This window comes from Oryctolagus cuniculus, chromosome 11 (assembly GCF_964237555.1).
Source record: "Oryctolagus cuniculus chromosome 11, mOryCun1.1, whole genome shotgun sequence".
NCBI classification, from domain to species: domain Eukaryota; kingdom Metazoa; phylum Chordata; class Mammalia; order Lagomorpha; family Leporidae; genus Oryctolagus; species Oryctolagus cuniculus.
Genome location: NC_091442.1, coordinates 103600050 through 103617677, shown reverse-complemented (window position 1 = coordinate 103617677; position 17628 = coordinate 103600050). Strand labels below are relative to the sequence as shown.

At 44.6% G+C, this 17628-nt stretch overlaps 1 protein-coding gene across 3 annotated transcripts in view; it reads right to left on the bottom strand.

Moving 5' to 3' along the window:
• Positions 1 to 17340, bottom strand: part of ANO4 (anoctamin 4) — a 561131-nt gene extending 543791 nt beyond the window's left edge. For all 3 annotated transcript variants that reach the window (XM_008256958.4, XM_070052753.1, XM_008256960.4), the window contains exons 1-2: positions 17065 to 17340; positions 304 to 387 (exon numbers count right to left, since the gene is read on the bottom strand). In XM_008256958.4, the coding sequence (XP_008255180.1) occupies positions 304 to 387; positions 17065 to 17185 (205 nt within the window). In that variant the 5' untranslated portion in view covers positions 17186 to 17340. The remainder of the gene's footprint in view (positions 1 to 303; positions 388 to 17064) is intronic.
• Positions 17341 to 17628: the final 288 nt, after the last annotated feature.

Genomic DNA, 17628 nt, shown 5'->3' with positions numbered 1-17628 from the left:
AAAAGGAACTCACTTGTAATTTTGAGTGCAAAATAGCACAGGCGATACACGAAGGAAAGGACTGGAGCAGATGATGAAAGGCATCTACAGAGGAGGGGCAACTGTATGCCACAGTTGCAGGATCTTGTTCTAGCAAAAGCAGTGAGGCCACAAGAGGGCGCCTCTGAGAGGTCATTCCGCAAGCAACGTCTCTGATTCTTCACCAAATGGGCACACACTTACATTTCATTCTTGCTCCTGCCTTAGCCTTCCTCCCCTTCCCAAGCAATGATTTGTATAGAACAAAACGACACAGGTACTCACCTATGGTGATCTGGCTGACACAGCTGTAGTAGCTGCCTGTTGTTGCAGAGGAAAGGTTATAGCTCCCACTGCTCACGTCTTTGTCTGTTAAGGAAATAAAAGACAAGGTTAATGATAGCCCGGCAGACACCATGAGCACAACATGAATATATGACTGAGGGGAAATAAATCAACTCCCTGTGTCTGTGACAGAGCAGTCCCATAACCATTCACTGGTCCATCCACCGACTTAGGGAGCTGAGGGAGTAACAGGTGCCAGGCACTGGGATGGGCACTTGGGACACTTCAGTGAACAACCCAGACAGCCCTACACAGGTGATTTCAATTTTATGCCACTATTATGTAATGAGCAGGGGGGGAGTCAAGACAAGAGGAGAAGGGAGGTGAGACGACTTCTAAATTAGACAAGGAAGTATATATCCTAAGGCTTCCCGGAGGAAGAGACCTGCAAACCAGAAGTAAAAGGTGACTACTATCCACCTAGGTAGAAGCAGGGATGAGTTGAGGAAAAAGAGGTTGGGCGGGTGCTATCATCAGGTCTGGAGGCTCAGAGAGTGAACAGCCAAATGCAGTAAGAGAAGCAGAGGTGAGCAGCAGCTGGACGATTCAGGGTCTTGTAAAACACTGTAACAAGTGTGGGTTTTGTATAGAAAGCAGAACCCTGTTTTCATTCCAGAAAGATCACTTTGTGGCAGTGTGGAGGACGGACTGGAGGAGGCAACAGGAGAGCAGAAAGACACCTGTGCAGCGTTCACCTTACTCTGAGAGGTAACAGTGGCCAAGCCACGGGACAACAGCTGGAGGAAACAAGGGTGGAGACAATTCCCTTCCAGGCTGAAAGCAAAGCACAGTACATCAAATCTCTCAGCACAGTCCTCAGGACATGTTCTAGCCAGAGGGGGACAAAGAAATCAAAACCTCACATTTTAGCATTTTCACCCACATCCTGTCCCAGTGAAGCAAAACGGGGCAAGTGCCACCCTCATGTCTCTGGTGGGAAGGCTGAGACTTCAGGGGCCTGACTGCCCTTCCCAAGGTCAACTTGACAGCACGTGGCAGAAGCGGGCTCAAGTCCAGGTCAGAACCACTTCAAATCGCCTCTGAAAAATGGCAAGGATGCACAACTATACCTCTCCTAGAAGATAACACAGGAGAAGACCAAGACGACATTGAAGATGTATAGCAAAGCTTTTTAGATACAACACCAAAAGCAAATCCATGAAAGAATAAGTGACAGGCTGGAATCTAAAATTTAATACATCTGTTTCAGGACAGACAGTATGAAGAGAATGAGAAGGCACAGACTGAAAAACGTATTTGTAAGAGATACATCTGATAAAGGACTGTTACTCAAACACACAAAGATGTCTTAGCACTCAACAAGAAAACAATCCATTAAAAAAGCCAGGAGCTGGTGTTTAGACTAGGAGTTAAGACAACCATTTCCCACACTGGGGTGCCTAGATTTCATCCCCAGCTCTAGCTCCTGACTCCAGCTTCCTGCTAACACAGGTGGTAGAAGGAAAGAGTAATGGCTCAAATAATTGGGTTCTTGCCACCCACAAGGGAGACCTGGACTTTGTTCCCAGCTCTGTTGTGGGACTCTGCATTAGAAAATAGCAGATAGGATCTCTATCCAATAAGTTAATTAGTTAACTATTGATTAATTAATTTAAAAGAGCCAAAGAGCTCAACACCTCACCAAAGAATATATAGATGGAAAATAAGCATTTGAAAAGATGCTCCATGGAGTCAGCACTGGGACATAGTGGGTAAAACCACCACCTGCAATGCTGGCATCCTGTATGGGAGCCAGTTCAAGTCCCTATTGCTCCACTGCTAGTCCAGCTGTCTGCAAATGTCCTGGAAAAGCAGTGGAAGATGACCCTAGTAGTTGGGCCCCTGCTACTCAAGTGAGAGACCCAGATGAAGCCCCAGGTGCCTGGTTTCAGCATGGCTCAGTTCTGGCTGTTGCAGTCATTTGGGAGTGAACCAGCAGATGGAAGACCTCTCTCTCCTCCTCTAAATCTGACTTCCATATAAATAATTTAAAAAAAAGTGTCCCACACCATTTATCACCGTGAAAATATAAATTAAAATACAAATATTGGGGCTGGCACTGTGGCTCAGTGTGGTGAAAGCCCTGGCCTGAAGTGCCGGCATCCCACATGGGTGCCGGTTCTAGTCCCGGCTGCTCCTCCTCTGATCCAGCTCTCTGCTATGGCCTGGGAAAGCAGTAGAAGATGGCCCAAGTGCTTGGGCCCCTGCACCCACATAGGAGACCCAGAAGAAGCTCCTGGTTCCTGGCTTTGGATCAGCGCAGCTCCGGCCATTGCGGCCATCTGGGAAGTGAACCAACAGATGGAAGACCTCTGTCTCTACCTCTCTGTAACTTTCAAATAAATGAAATAAATCACTGAAAAAAAATAAAGTAAAACACAAATGTGACACTACTTACAAACCTATTAGGATGGCCTAAACTGGGAACAGCAACAACGTTGAATACTGGCAAGTATGTGGAGCAACAGGAACCCTCATCCATTGCTAGTGGGAATACAAAATGGTATGCCACTGCGGAAGGCAGTCGGGCAGCTACAAACCAAATACTCTACTACCATGACCCAGCAAAACATGCTCCCTGGTGTTTACCCAAACGAGTTGAAAATCTATGTCCACACAAAGGTCTACACATGGATGCTTATAGCAGCTTTATTCATAACTTACAAAACTTGGAAGCAATCAAGATATACTTCAGAGAAATTGTGGTAAATCCATACAAGAGAATATAATTCAACACTAAAAACAAATAAGCTATCGAGTCACAAAAAGACATGGGCAACCTTAAATGCACATTACTAAAGTGAAAGAAGTCAGTCTGAAAAATCTGCATACTATGATTCCAACTATATTACATTCTGGAAAAGGCAAAACCATGGAGATAGAAAAAAAAATCACTGGTGATCAAGGGTTGATGTAGAGGAGAGATGACTCTATGGGGGAGCAGAGGATTTTTAGGGCGGTGAAAACTACTCTGGATGAACTATAATGATGGATATATGTTATCACACCTTTTCCCAGTCCACAGAGTGAGCCTTAAGGTTACCTGTGGTACTGTGGTGACTGTGCTGCGCAAGCGTAGATTTATCACTTGCTGCAAAGGTAGCACTCCGGAGGGGATACTGATAATGGAGGAGGCTACGCCTGTCTGGGGGCAGGTAGTAGATGGGAACTCCCTATACCTTCTCAACTCTGCAGTGCATCTGAAAAGGCTCTAAAATTAAAACAATATAGAAGGGCATAAATGATTTTAAAATATCAAACTAAATACAAATTACCTGACATAAAATACTACAGGTTAGAAAAGTCATTGAAATAATGGTTGCTAAATCAACCTAAAGGAAATAATTCAACATTATGTAACATTAAGACAACATTGGGGAGACCAAGTGTCTGCTAACAATAGAATTAAAAAGGAGAGAATGATCCAACATCGGAAGCAGGCCACACAGCAGACTCACAGAATGACAAATGCCCTGAACAGCACACTGGCCTCGGAATTAGCCCTTAAGGCATTCAGATCTAGCTAAAAAGCCCATGAGAGCATTTCAGGCATGGAAAGCCAAAGCACTGTGGCAAAAAAAAAAAAAAAAAAAAAAAAAAAAAAAAAAAAAAAAACTACATGAAAGATCTGAGTGAGATCCCAGTGGAAAAATGAGACATCAAAGAAGGTACCTTCCTCAGAAGGGAGGAGAGAACTTCCACTTTGATTACGGCCTTGTCTAAATACTGACAGAGTTTGTGGACTCAAAAGGCTTAGCCTTGGCAGCTCATGACAAGAGCCTTGGGTGACCACTGACCTAGTAATAGTTTAATTGTTAAATCAACAATAGGAGTCACTGTGCAATTGCTTCCCATGTAGAACCTCTATCCTGAATGAGTTGTCCTATGAGAATTAACAGTATAACTTGTCTTCAAACAATACTTTATACTTAGTGTCTCTCTGTGGGTGCAAACTGTTGAAACCTTTACTTAGTATAGAATTGGTCTTCTGTGTATAAAGATAATTAAAAATGAATCTTAATGAAGAATGGGATGGGAGAGGGAGTAGGAGGTAGGACGGGAGTGGGGTGGAAGGGTGGGTATGGGGCAAGAACAGCTAATATTCCAAGAGCTACACCTATGAAGTTTATATTTACTAAATAAAAGCTTCCTAAATAAAAATGCATCCAAAGAGAAAGGGTATCTAGAAACACTGAGTACAATTTAACGAGAGCATAATATGGGCTAGTAGAGAAGATGGGTTTGCAGGTGTCCAGTTCTTAGGGAACTGGAAAGAGAAGCCAGAAGATGGGAATTCTTTGCAGAGGGTGATCCCCATGTGCCCTCTGTTTGAAAGCAACTAGAAAGCAATTGACAAAACAAGCAGTGAGCAGGAAGATGGAGGCCCGCAGAGGCTACATGAGGCCACAAACAGGTTCATAAATAGGGAGCTAAATACAAAGAAATATTTTTAGACATTTTTAAATGTAAGAAAAATCACTCTAGCAAGTGCAGATATCCAATTCCTCCTCTGAAAAACATCTCCACACCATCCAACCTCTAGAGTACTTCCTGAACAGCCAGCAGCCCCTCCAACCCCACCACTGGGTGTGCTGGATTGCACTGGTTTACACATCTCCTAACCATAGGTTTGTCAAGGACAGACACATTACGTGATTTGTCACTTTTTGAGCTAAGTGCTATGCCTGGAATATGGGAAGGCTCAATAAATGTTCATTGATTCAAAGAAAACAGGAATGAAATTAAAGAAAAAATGACTACTTTTCCTTCAAAGAAGTTGCTGTACTTAGAGAGACATGGGTTTCAAGCCCAGCTTGGCTGCATAAAAGCTCTTTGAACTTGACCAAGCCATTTAACTTCCTTTAGTAATGGTCTCTCTACTTGAAAATGGTGATAATAATGCTTACCTCACTTTTTTTTTTCTTTTTTTAGGGGAAAGTATGAGGTATGATTAATAGAAATAATTCAGCTACACAAAATGCACAGTTAGCAAACACTTCAGTATCTTTGCAGAATCTACTGAATCAACAAAATCCAGACTTAGGTATGTCAAACTACGCTAAAAATGTCATTCCCAAGTCTTTATTCTTATTAAAGGTTTTATTTATTTCAAAGAGTTACAGAGAGAGGGAGAGACAGAATGAGAGAGGTCTTCTATCCACTGGTTCACTCCAGAAATGGCAGCAACAGTCAGGGCTGTGCCAAGCGGAAGTCAGAAGCTTTCCCCAGGTCTCCCATGCGGGGGCAGGGGCCCAGGCACTTGAACCATCCTCTGGGCTTTCCCTGGCATATTAGTAGGACGTTAGACTGGAAGTGGAGCAGCCAGGATTCCAACCGGCACCCATATGGATGCCAGCAGCTCATCCCACCACACCACAAAGCTGGCCCCATTCCTAATTCTTTTCAAACCCTTCACTACTTATCTGTCCTTCAAAGATTCTGGAAGTGAGACGCTCTTCAAGGGACAAAGCCAATGGTTTACAGAGAGAAAGAGGGAGATCTGCAAGGCAGAAATGCCTGTGAATCTGGAGCAGTTATCAAGCACACGCTCATGTCAGGCCCTACACTAAAAGTCATTATTTTACTTAGACCCATTATTTCATTTAAGCTTCAAAACTCTTAAGGTTGATGTGCTATTATACTATATAGATAAAGAATTAGCTGCTTAAAAAATTGAAGAACTTGCCTAGAGTCACATTGATGGGAAGTCACAAAGTTGGAATTAATGCTCAGGTGTGTCCTACAGCAGAAGAGTAATTTAGAACACCGGAAAAGACAGAAAGAGGACAGATTAATTATCGTAAGTTGGATTCAGTAGATGCCTCCGTTATCTGGTGCTGTGTCTACTCACTCATCTGATGTGCTAAGCGTTGAGGCTCTATAGGTAAGAGGATCTACTCTATCTTTAGGGAACCACTTAGCAAAAAAGTGTGGATGAAGTTAGAACATTTTTCACTTCAAATTATCCTGGATATACTAATAGACACTATGATCTTATAATGAAAGAAAATCAGGCCTATTACAGCACTCAACCTATCTTACATTTTATCCTAACTGGAAAAGGAAAAAAAAAGTACCATACCTGTACCATATCTATATCTTTCTATTCAAAGAGAAATTCTGGTAAACATAGGGAACTCTAAACAAAGTATTAAAATATTAATTTTGGAGATTTAGAAAAGGACTAAACTAAAAAACAGCAGCTAGGTGTTCAAACTATTGTTTGGAAGAGAGATTAGCATATTAAATTTGGAATTAGGTAAACAAAATATAGTGAATAAGTATAGAATTTAAGATTTATATAAAATCACAAGGGCTATTATTTCAAAAACATACTAAATTTCTAAACCAGATTTTTGTGTACCAAGGGATAGTGAGGAGAGGAAAGTAGAAGGGGTTTAACAAAGTGCAAATAGGTAAAAAAAAGTAAATAAAAAAGCATAGGAAAAAATCAAAATGCAAAAATTGTAGAAATAAACTCAAATGCATTTCTAACAATACATGTGAATTATCTAAATTTGCTATTTAAGAGATGAATTTATTTTAAAAAACTAAATGTTCTTTGTAAGAGGAATATCTAAAACAGAAGCCCTCAAAAATGTTGAAAATCATACAGCAAGCAAGTGCTAACCAAGAGGAAATGAGGATAGCTTATTTTTAGTTGAAAAAGACTTTAAGGTGAAAAGAATTATTACGGACAAAGAGGTTAATAACAGAAACATTCAAGGTTTACTATTCTAGAAAAACGTTAAAAATTCTGTATGCTCAAAATAATCTCAAAATACATAATATAAAATTAAAATTAACATGTTAATACATGATGCTATGGGGAGAAACTGACAAATTCACCATCAGATGGGGAGACTTTAGCATACTTAATAACAGGTTGAACAGGAAGAGCTTAGTAGAAACATGAGACAATTTGAACAGCACTACTTCCATTCAATGGACAGATACTGAATCCCACGTCTGACAATTAGATAATACAGTCTCCTGAAGTTCTTGTTGAATGATTACAAAACTTGACCACACATTAGGCCATAAGGTAAATCTTGGCAATTACAAAATAGATCGGTATCATTACAGGGCATGTTTTCTGATCTTATTCTATGATGACAGAAGTCAGTTGAAGTCCTTTTTGGGGAACAGAGAGGGGTTAACTATTATTATCAGTGGCACTGTGTGTGTGTGTGTCTGTAAATCAATGTAAAACAAAGTTCATTTGCTTTTTTTTTAAAGTTGCTCTAGTGGCCAAATAAAATATATAGCAGACTTGTAACAAGCAAAACACACACAAAAAAATCTAAATTAAAAGACTAAAACTCCAGGTCTAGTTCCTTTAGCCACCACCAACACCACCTGTAAAACAAATCACATGAATGAATCAGGGTAACATTTGCTGTGTAAGCACTGACTACTAATCTCTACATGCCCACCACTCAGGGTACAGTCCCCTCGACAGTACCCACCACTCAGGGTACAGTACCCCTAGACAGTATACCTGCACCTCCTGGACATCCATTTGAATTGCAGAATGCCAGGCTACCAAATCAAGATCTCTATTTTAATAATCACCCAAGTGATCCCCAGTCTGATTAAAAGAAAAAGCACTGTTAAGCAGCCTAACTCTGAAGTCTAAAGCTCAACTCACAAGGGATTAGGAATCGACCAAAGACTTTTTCAAGGAGCTATGTGATCTGCTTTGTGCTAGGAACTAAAAGAACCAAGGTGTGGTCAGAAGGGAGAAGCCAGTGGAAGTACATTGCTTAGAGTATGGATAGCCTGAGGCTGTGAGGGAAAAAAGACAGGTATCTGTGATTCAAACAGCTGTTTCTGCAAAAAACCTGCCCTGAGCAACAAAGAGCTTAAAAAAAATAACTTTTCAACTTCAGTTTAACACATATGCAATAAAATGCTCAAATCCCAAGTTCACAATGCAGTGAAAGTCATCACAAAAACACATCATACGATCACCTAACTATGGTAAGGAGGGGTCAGTCTCCAGATAGACCAGGTAAGAGGACATAAAGAATGACCCAAGAATGCATAAGAACAGGTAATGCTGAGTAGTTCTGATATCACCAAGTCAAGGGCAAGTTAGATTGGTGTCCATAACTGGATTCTGAGGAGTGACAGTTCAGACTGCCAAAAATACAAGAATGGTTGGGTCTTGTTTTTACTTAACCTGCAATTTTAAGTCATCTGCTCTCAGTCACACAGCTAGAAAGTAGGAGAGCTGGCATTCAGATATCCTGACATCAGTCTAACCCAGTAAGTGAGCAGCATCTTATTGTTTTTTTAAGTTTTCTTTGAAAGGCAGAGAGAAAAGAAAGCAACAAAGCCAAAGATCTTCCATTCACTAGTTCACTCCCCAAATGGGCAAACATCTCACTCTTGAGAAAGTAAGGACAAATATAAAAAAGAAAATGCTTTCACTGAGCCTTAAACACATGTTATAAGCTTGTTGATACACAGATGAAACTCAAGAATCTGCCAGGGGCCACTGCTGTGGCGCAGCAGGTTAAAGCCCCGGCCTGCAGCACCAGCGTCCCACACAGGTGCCGCTCAAGTCCCCGCTGTTCCACTTCCAATCTTGCTCTCTGCTATGGCCCACCATTTTAGTTAAAAAACAAAAAAGACCTGCCAAATGCATGATGGACAGCATAACTACGAGCTGCACAAAAATATTCACTATACTATTCCATTAAAAACTACCTACAGTGGTGCTCTACAATTACAACTTGCAAAATATACCTGCGGCACCAGCATCCCATGTGGGCGCCGGTTCTAATCCTGGCTGCTCCTCTTCCAGTCCAGCTCTCTGTTGTGGCTCAGGAAGACAGTGGAGGATGGCCCAAGTACTTGGGTGCCTGCACCCGCATGGGAGACCAGGAAGAGGCACCTGGCTCCTGGCTTCAGATCAGTGTAGCTCTGGCCATAGTGGCCATTTGGAGGGTGAACCAATGGAAGGAAGACCTTTCTCTGTCTCTCACTGTCTACTTGTCAAATAAAAATATATATGTATATATATACATACACTCACTGCATACAGTGAGCTATAACTGATGACTGCATCCAATTTTTTAAACCATTGTATGTTATTTATAAAAGGTTCTAGAAAACCTATCAGTGAAAAAACATTGTGGCACAGTTGTGTGCTAAGTGTACTTGTGCGCATGAGTGTGATCCTCTGAAATACTAGTGTGGGTTTATTCCATGTTTCCTGTGTATTTTATAGGTTTACAGGAAAGTTCATGCTCAAGACCTACCTTTTCCTCCTTGCTGAGTAACATTTCTTCCCTCACTAAACCTCCCTGGACTTCTTTTCATTGTACCTGAAGGGTATCCATTCAAAAAACCACTGAGTGTGCACTCCCCCTCCCCCCAGTACTGCAGACACCGGTAGAAACTAGCGCCTTGAGGTCTCTCTGAAGTGCAGAGGATTCAAAGTTTAGGAGGTGTGTTTCCAATGAACAGCACTTTCCTTATAAAACAGAGCTCTTTATTATGATGCTAAGGAAACACATCATAGTGCTGTGTCCTATAGGGCTTTCCAGGTTTTCATAGTTTCCGCACCTGCTTCTCAATAGGATCTTTGCCACTGCTCTAGGAGACAGGCAGGGCAGGTGCTGGTTTTAGTAGAACCAGTGGCAGCAGCATCCTCTACCAGACCTGAGTTAGACCCAGACCCCTGCAGAGGGCAAGGCCTGTCCCTTACTTGCTTTGCATCCACAGCGCTCTGCCTGATGCATAGAAAGCACAATAAATGTTTGCCAAAGCCTCTAGAAAGCTTCCAAATATTTGAATCACCATCCCTGCATTTTAAATACTGTGCCTAATACTCATTATCTCAGCTTTCTTTTGATTCCCCTGGAGCAGCAGGCACTATGACAAAAGCCCTTTCATGAGCCCTAATTAGAGGAAAAGCCTTCCTTCCCTACCTACACTACTTCATTCAGTTGAAAATCATCTTTTACTCATTTTCTCCAGATGGTAAAGACCATGCTATTATTAACATGTAAGATTGATTAACCAAAGAGTTTATTTTCATTTCCAAAATCTACGTGCTGACATACAATAAACATTCACCAAACCTATGCTGAATTGTTTGTTCTAGAAACTTCTTGGGAGCTGTGGACTGTTTGTCTAGAACTGCATTCTGAGTGAAGAATCCACATCACTGTTTGCTTTGAGCTTAATGTTTGTGTGCCCATCCCAAATCTGTATGCTGAAGCCCTAACTCCCAACGTGATCAGTTTAGGGTGGGGTATTTAGGGGGTGATTAAGTTTAGATCAGTTTCTGAGGCCAGGCAGCTTGTGATGGGGTTAGAACAGGAGACAGATCTCACTCTCTGTGAGCACACTGCAAGAGGCGGCTGACAAGTCAGACACCAAATCTGCTTGCACCTTGATCTTTAACTTCTCAGCCTCTGGGGCTGTGAGAAACAACTGACTTGTTTAGGCCTCACAGTCCCTTATATTTTGTTATATAGCATCCTGGAGTGAACAAAGACACTATCAAAGAGAATATGGGTTTAAAATGAAAGAATTAAAGTGTTTGATAGCAGGATTAATAAAATTTAAATTTAATTTTATCCCAGAAAAACTTTTACAGTCTGAAGAGCTGAAGGTCAGAGAGTAATTCATTCATGCTTTGCTGGGGCTTCTTCATCAAAAGGATCCTAATCCATGCTGACCATCAGTGTCTAGATGTATAACAGAAGCATGTCAGGCAGTAGACATCAAGAACAGAAGTCCAACAGCCCCTTGGCTAGACTTCATAGCTAAAGCATAATTCTCAGGCCATCAGCATGCATCTGGTATGGACATTTTTGCTATCTGTTCTTTTCTAAGGGGTAAAATTTACTTTGCTTATGATTTGCAATAGGAAAACAGAATTTTAAAAGTGTTCATGTGTTCTGCCCCCTGCTCGAGTCTAGTCAGTCTTTCAATCATTCCAACAGTCACATCTTGATTGCCTACTATGCACCAGGAATGCAAAGATGAAAGCTACAGTCCCTGTCCCCTATGACTTTACAACCTATGGAGGCGAGTACCCATAAGAGAGAAGGTGCTAGGGACAGGATCCCCCCATGAGAGGCCCCTGGAGCCACATCCAGTCAGATGGAAGGAGTCAAGAGGGGAGGATGCCTGCTAGAGGAGGGAGGCTATTCCAGAGCACGTGCCATGGTACGGAAACATCACGCCTGGCGCAATCTGCCAGCCTCATCCCCCTTCACGAAGGGCAGGATGTTATGGCCAATGGCAGTAGAGAAGAGTGGGGAGTTAGGCTGCAACTTATGGGCAGAAGGGAAGCAACCAAGAGCTCCAAGCAGGAGAAAACCACGATCAGCTCTGGAAGTAGGACCAGAAGAGGCTAGGACTAGAGGCAGAGGGACCAGCTGAAGGGGCTGCTACTGCAGTAAGAGTGAACAATAATGAGGCCTGGGGTAGACAGAGAAGACAGAGGTGAAAGATAAGGAAGCAGCAACAGGATTTAAAGATTGAGAGCACTGTGGCTGGAAGAGGCAGTCAACAGTAATACGTAATATAAACTGAATGTTGGCTATGTCCCACTCACACTTCAGTTGCATCTATACCTCATGGTGACCCCATTTTACAGATAAGAAAATGGAGGCACAAGAAATGAGTTGATTTACTCAGTTGTTAGTACCAGAATAAGGGGAACTTGCAGATGACTCTCAGGATTGTGGCCCGAGTGATGGGTAGAGCAAACCTCTCCAGCCACTCCATGTCCTAAATCCTTGGATGGGCCTCCACCTACACTGATGCCTTCTAACACTCACATTTCTCCCTTTCATCACCACCCCCTTTTTTTAAGATTTTTTTTTGACAGGCAGAGTAGACAGTGAGAGACAGACAGAAAAGTCTTCCTTGTCCCTTGGTTCACCCCCCAATGGCCGCTGCGGCTGGCGCACCTTGCTGATCTGAAGCCAGGAGCCAGGTGCTTCTCCTGGTCTCCCATGTGGGTGCAGGGCCCAAGCACTTGGATCATCCTCCACTGCCTTCCCGGGCCACAGCAGAGGGCTGGCCTGGAAGAGGAGCAACCGGAACAGAATCCGGTGCCCCGACCGGGACTAGAACCCAGTGTGCCATTGCCGCAGGTGGAGGATTAGCCTATTGAGCCATGGCATTGGCCAAGATTTCTTTATTTAATTCAAAGGCAGTTAGGGGAAGAGAGAGAGATCCATCTTCCATTTGCTGGTTCACTCCTCAGATGGCTGCAATAGCCAGGACTGAACCAGGAACTCCTCCAGAGTGGCAGGGGTCCAAGTTTTTGGGCTATCTTCCACTGCTCTCCCGGTACATTAGCAGAGAGCTGGATGGAAAGTGGAGAGCCAGGACTTGAATCCATGCTCATTTAGGAGGCAGGCATCGCAGGGGGCAGCTTAACCCGCTGTGCCACAGTGCTGGCCTCTCTCCCCCTTCACCTTTGGTCCTGCTGTCATCACTCCCAGGAATACTCTCCTCCCAGTCTTCTCCCATTTTTCTCCTCCTCATCTATCCTTTGTCCCTCACAATCCATGTCCTAGAGTACTGCATTGTCATTCTACATTTAGGAATCTGTCTCCCATAGCCAACTCTGCTACCTCCAATGGTAATATTGAGATCTCATTTCCTCTGGCAACCTCAGGTCCAGGCTAGAGCCTGGCACATAGTTTGATTATAGTAGTTGGAGATATGCTACAGGAAATTTGTACGAGAGAATAAGATGAAAGTTGTTTTGGACACACTGGATTTGAGAGGCTAGAGGGCATTCTAGTACAGATGTTTGGCAGACAGCTGGCTACACAAGCATTGCACCTGCAAGAAAGAAGTTCTGAGTTTGATTTCCATGCAAGTGTCTTCTGAATAGATGAAGTCACAGAAGGGCAGGTTGTATCCTAGGCTCTCATCGCTTTTTGCCTGCATTTGATTTCCACATCCTGTGGTTAGGCTTAGCTCTCACTACACCCCTCTGCTGTACCTACTTCCAATCAGAACCACTGGTCTTCCAGTCAACCACTGTCTTCCAACCATGGCTCAAGCCAGCCTTCTGTCTGGATTGACCCACACACCCACCACACATCTGCTCATCTTTCTTCCCCTTCCTTACTGCCCCCCCCACCCACAGGCTCTAGAGCCAAATCTGACATCTGCATTTGGGCTCCTCCCTCACTATGTGACACTGAATAAGCCCCTTAACCGATCTAACTATGCCTCAACTTCTTCAAATGAACCTAGGGTTAGTACTGGACTAGTGTCTTACAAGTTGTGAGGATTAACTGAACCAATCCATATGAAGTACCATTATTATTCTTTGTATTCAAGTACATGCCACACTTCTACTTTAAACTCACAAAAATGTGTGGTCCTACTAAGAGACTGACTTGGCAACTGTCTGGCACTTGGGAGGTTCTCTCATCAACATCATCCAAATGGTTTAGAGTGAGATTGTACAAGGTCAACAACAGAACCCAGGCAAACATCACGGACAGAAGTCCATCGTCCACAAAAAAGCAACTGAGGAGGTAGCAGGGAAGTGAGGGAGAAGTTACAACAATGCCAGCTCTGCCTGCGTTTTCCTCCTGTCTTCTGCTTGCTTTCTCTGCTGTAGCCACACTGCCTTCTAGATAGCCTTGAACATGACAAGCTCCCTCCTGCTGCAGGTCCTTTGCACTTACTCTCTACCCTACCAGGAATCCTCCTTCTGGTACAGATAAGGATTCATTCTTTACCTTCACGTAGGTCTCTGCTCAAGCATGTCCTCAGAGAGAACTTCTTAATCTGGAAGAACTACCATTGTGCTCTGTCAGCTCTTTGGGTCCCTTGTTAAGCTACCTCCTATCAAAAGCTGACAGCTCAACGCCAAGCCTGCAGTTACATCCACAAAGCCCTTACTGGTTCAGGCAGGGACAAGGCCCCTGTGGCTCCCTTTGCCTAGCCAGGAACAAACTAAGTCCCAGTCACTTCTCTCTGAAAGAGACTTGTCACCCATCCTTAGTCTCGTGCACATGGTTACATAATGAGCTAAAAGCTGCTAAGAATCCAAACCATTCACAAGACAAGGAAAGAAATGCCAGTGATGAAAAAGGGTTGAGGTTTTAAAAATCCAGAATTTTAAAAATTGCATCATTCATGGGACATATATTTACCAGAGGTCATTATTTATTACCCTGCTTTCATATCACATTTCTGGAATATGTCTCTAGATGGTGGCTTAAAAGTAAAAATTCATGCTAAGATACAAAAAAAGAAAGTTGTAATATAGGATCAAAAATGCATAGTGGAAGGAAAATTGATGAAGTTTACTGGAGGCTGCTGCAAATGAAATGCATACATAGTCCAAATTTCTCTCCCTAGAAACCTAAAACACAGTCTACAGTGTACTGTTCATTCTCCTGGCAGCCCCTGTGCTAAAGATAGGACTAAAGCATTGATTATATCAATCAAATGATTAGATAAACTGAACCCTATGAATTCTAGGCAAGAAATTTAGATTGTCCTCCATCATTCGTCCAAACCCAGACTCAGAAGTGCAAGGGGACATTTCTTTAAGCAGTTATCAGAGAGATGATTTGCAAAGAGTTCCAGAACTGTGCCAAGCCCTCATCAATGGTCAACAGCATCCAGTAGGTGAGGAATATATTGAATGTGTTCAAATTCAGTTTTCCTTCCTGTATTCATTAATCCGGAAACCCTGACTGACTAACTTCTCTTGTCATCTCTTGGTCCACAGAGCTACAGACCTAAGATGAGAGCCAGCTTTGTGGAACATGGGATGAAGCCACCACCCACGACACCATATGAGTGCTAGCTCAAGTCCTGGCTACTCCACTTTCAATCCAGTGCCCTGCTGATGTGCCTGGGAAAGCAGCAGAAGATGGCTTAATAAATGGACTCCTGCTGCACCCATGTGAGAGACCTATATGGAGCTCCAGGCTCCTGGCTTTCACCTGGCCCATTTGGATAATGAACTAGCAGATAGAAGATCCAAACTTCTTCAAAAACTTCTTACTCTGACATCACTTTCTCCACCTGGGTGCCCAGTAAAGTTTTAAAGCTTCTAGAAATTTATGGAACTGAATATTACATAAATCTATTACTAACAAGGACCTGGAGGGCAGATTTTTACATAAATGAGGGACAAGCAGGCATTCACCCTTGCAGTTACCATGTCTGTGTCCCATATCAGAGTGCCTGGGTTCCTGATCCCAGTGTCCTGCTATTGCAAGCCCTGAGAGGTGGCAGGAACAGCTCCAGAGGTTAGGTTCCTGCCACCCATGTGGGAGACCAGGACTGAGTTCCTCGCTCCAAGTTTCTGCCAGGCCTACTGCAGGTCAATTTAGCAGATGAGAGCTATCTCCCTCCCTCTCCCCCTCCCCTCTCAAGTAAAAAAAAAAAAAAAATGACGTAGATAACCACAAGTTAGATCCCTCTGACAGGTAAAGGGGTATACTGCCAATCAATGTACCTAAAACACAATCAGAATACTCAGTTACTGCTAGATGGAAACACAGAACAATGTTCAATGTTAAATCAGTATGAAAAGGAACTCACAGCCCAGCAAGAATGCTGAGGGAAAGACAGGAGAGAGCCAGAGAGAAAGAGAGAACCACTAGTAAGCAATTTGTAGTCTGCTCAATTTCTTAGTGAGTCCCAGGCATCTACTGTAAACCATCAGAGCCCCCGAATGCTCACTGTAAACTGTAAATCCAGAAGATTGAGGCCAGACCATTTAACCTTGGAAAAATCAGCAGGGGACATCCCTGGCCAGGTGAACAAAGCCTCCAGACCACAGAGCTGTCAGTTCTCTCCCAAGGACCCCAGGCTCTGAGAAGTCCGTGAGCATCGCAATGACAATGCCAAGCCCAGCTGTTATCACAGAAACTGACTGCTAGCAAAGGGAAGGGAGGGAGGTCCACCTGAGCTTGTGCCTCCCACAACCACAACCCAGTCACGGCAGCATTTCTGATAAAGGACCACAGAGAATCGCTTTTTCCACACAAGCAGGAATGTTGATACGCGTCGCTGGGATTTCCAGCTTAGTCCCAAGCCTTTACACGTCGGTTTTGTTTTCCTTAGAATTGTGCACTGCCCTAGACTATACATTCCTAATTCCAAACATGGGGGTGGGGGTTCCCTTCTATTCCATGGAACTTTTATTTCCAAGCTGACTTTTTTTGCATTAAAAACATATTTCGGTGCATGTTATTTTCACTCCACAGCATCTGTCAGAGAGATGTTCTCATCTCTCACTTACAGATGGAGAAATGCGGGAACAGAAAAGTTTAAATAACTTGCCCAAGGTCAGTCAGGGACAAGAAAGGCGCAGACTGAATACACGTCTCCCAACTTTAAGCCTCGCACCGCTATAACCGACTTAACGCCATAATCCCTTCCCCTAAACTGGTCGGAAGCGACCCGAATCTGTCCTGAAGCTCCCAAACCCTCCATAAATTTGAGACGCCCGGACTGCACCGACCATACCTGCCAACACCCCCTCCTCGGTTCCTGGGAGCCTCCTATTCTGTGGAGCAGAGTCCCCCAAGTCCCAAAGGCGCCGCGAGCAGGGACCAGCTACGTCCCTTCCAGATCCTCCCGCGGAGCCGAACCCCCAAGTTTCTCGGGGTGCCCTGACGGCTCCCGGCGCCCCACCCGACCCCGCGCCCAGAGAACCCGCTACGGCCCCGCCGTTACCGTATGCAGTGAGGGAGGCCATCCTGGCCCGCGTCCTGCCTAGGCTGGCCAGGGCGTCGGCGAGAGCGGCCGCCTGCGCTCCGCGCCCCTGGACGGCCGGCGCCCGGCCCGGCGACTGCATGCGCTCGGCTCCCGCGGCGCCCGGCCGCCTCGCTCCTGAGCATGCCCAGTGAGCCAGCCGCCGCCACCGCCCGGAGAGGTGCGGGCGCGCAGGTGCCGCGGCAGGGGCTCGGCTGTGAGGGCGCGGCCTGGACGCCGGGCGCAGGGTCCCGCGGGGATTGAACCTGCGGCCGAGGACGCGCGGCTGGGAGAGAGGAGGGGCGAGGAGGCGGTGGGAGGTGCCGATTGGAGGCGCGGCGCACTCGGCCCTCGGGCCGGCGTCTGGCACAAGCCCTCCTGGGTCGGCGCCAAGCAGGAGGTCCCCCAGGATAGGGGTCGGGGAGGCCCGAGCTCGCTACCGCTTTCTAGACCTCGCCCGTGGCTCCCTTCCTGGTGAGGTTCCCCCTGGAGCGCACGCCGGGGACGCAGGGGTGGGTCTGGATCCCCAGCCCAGGAGACCAAAGC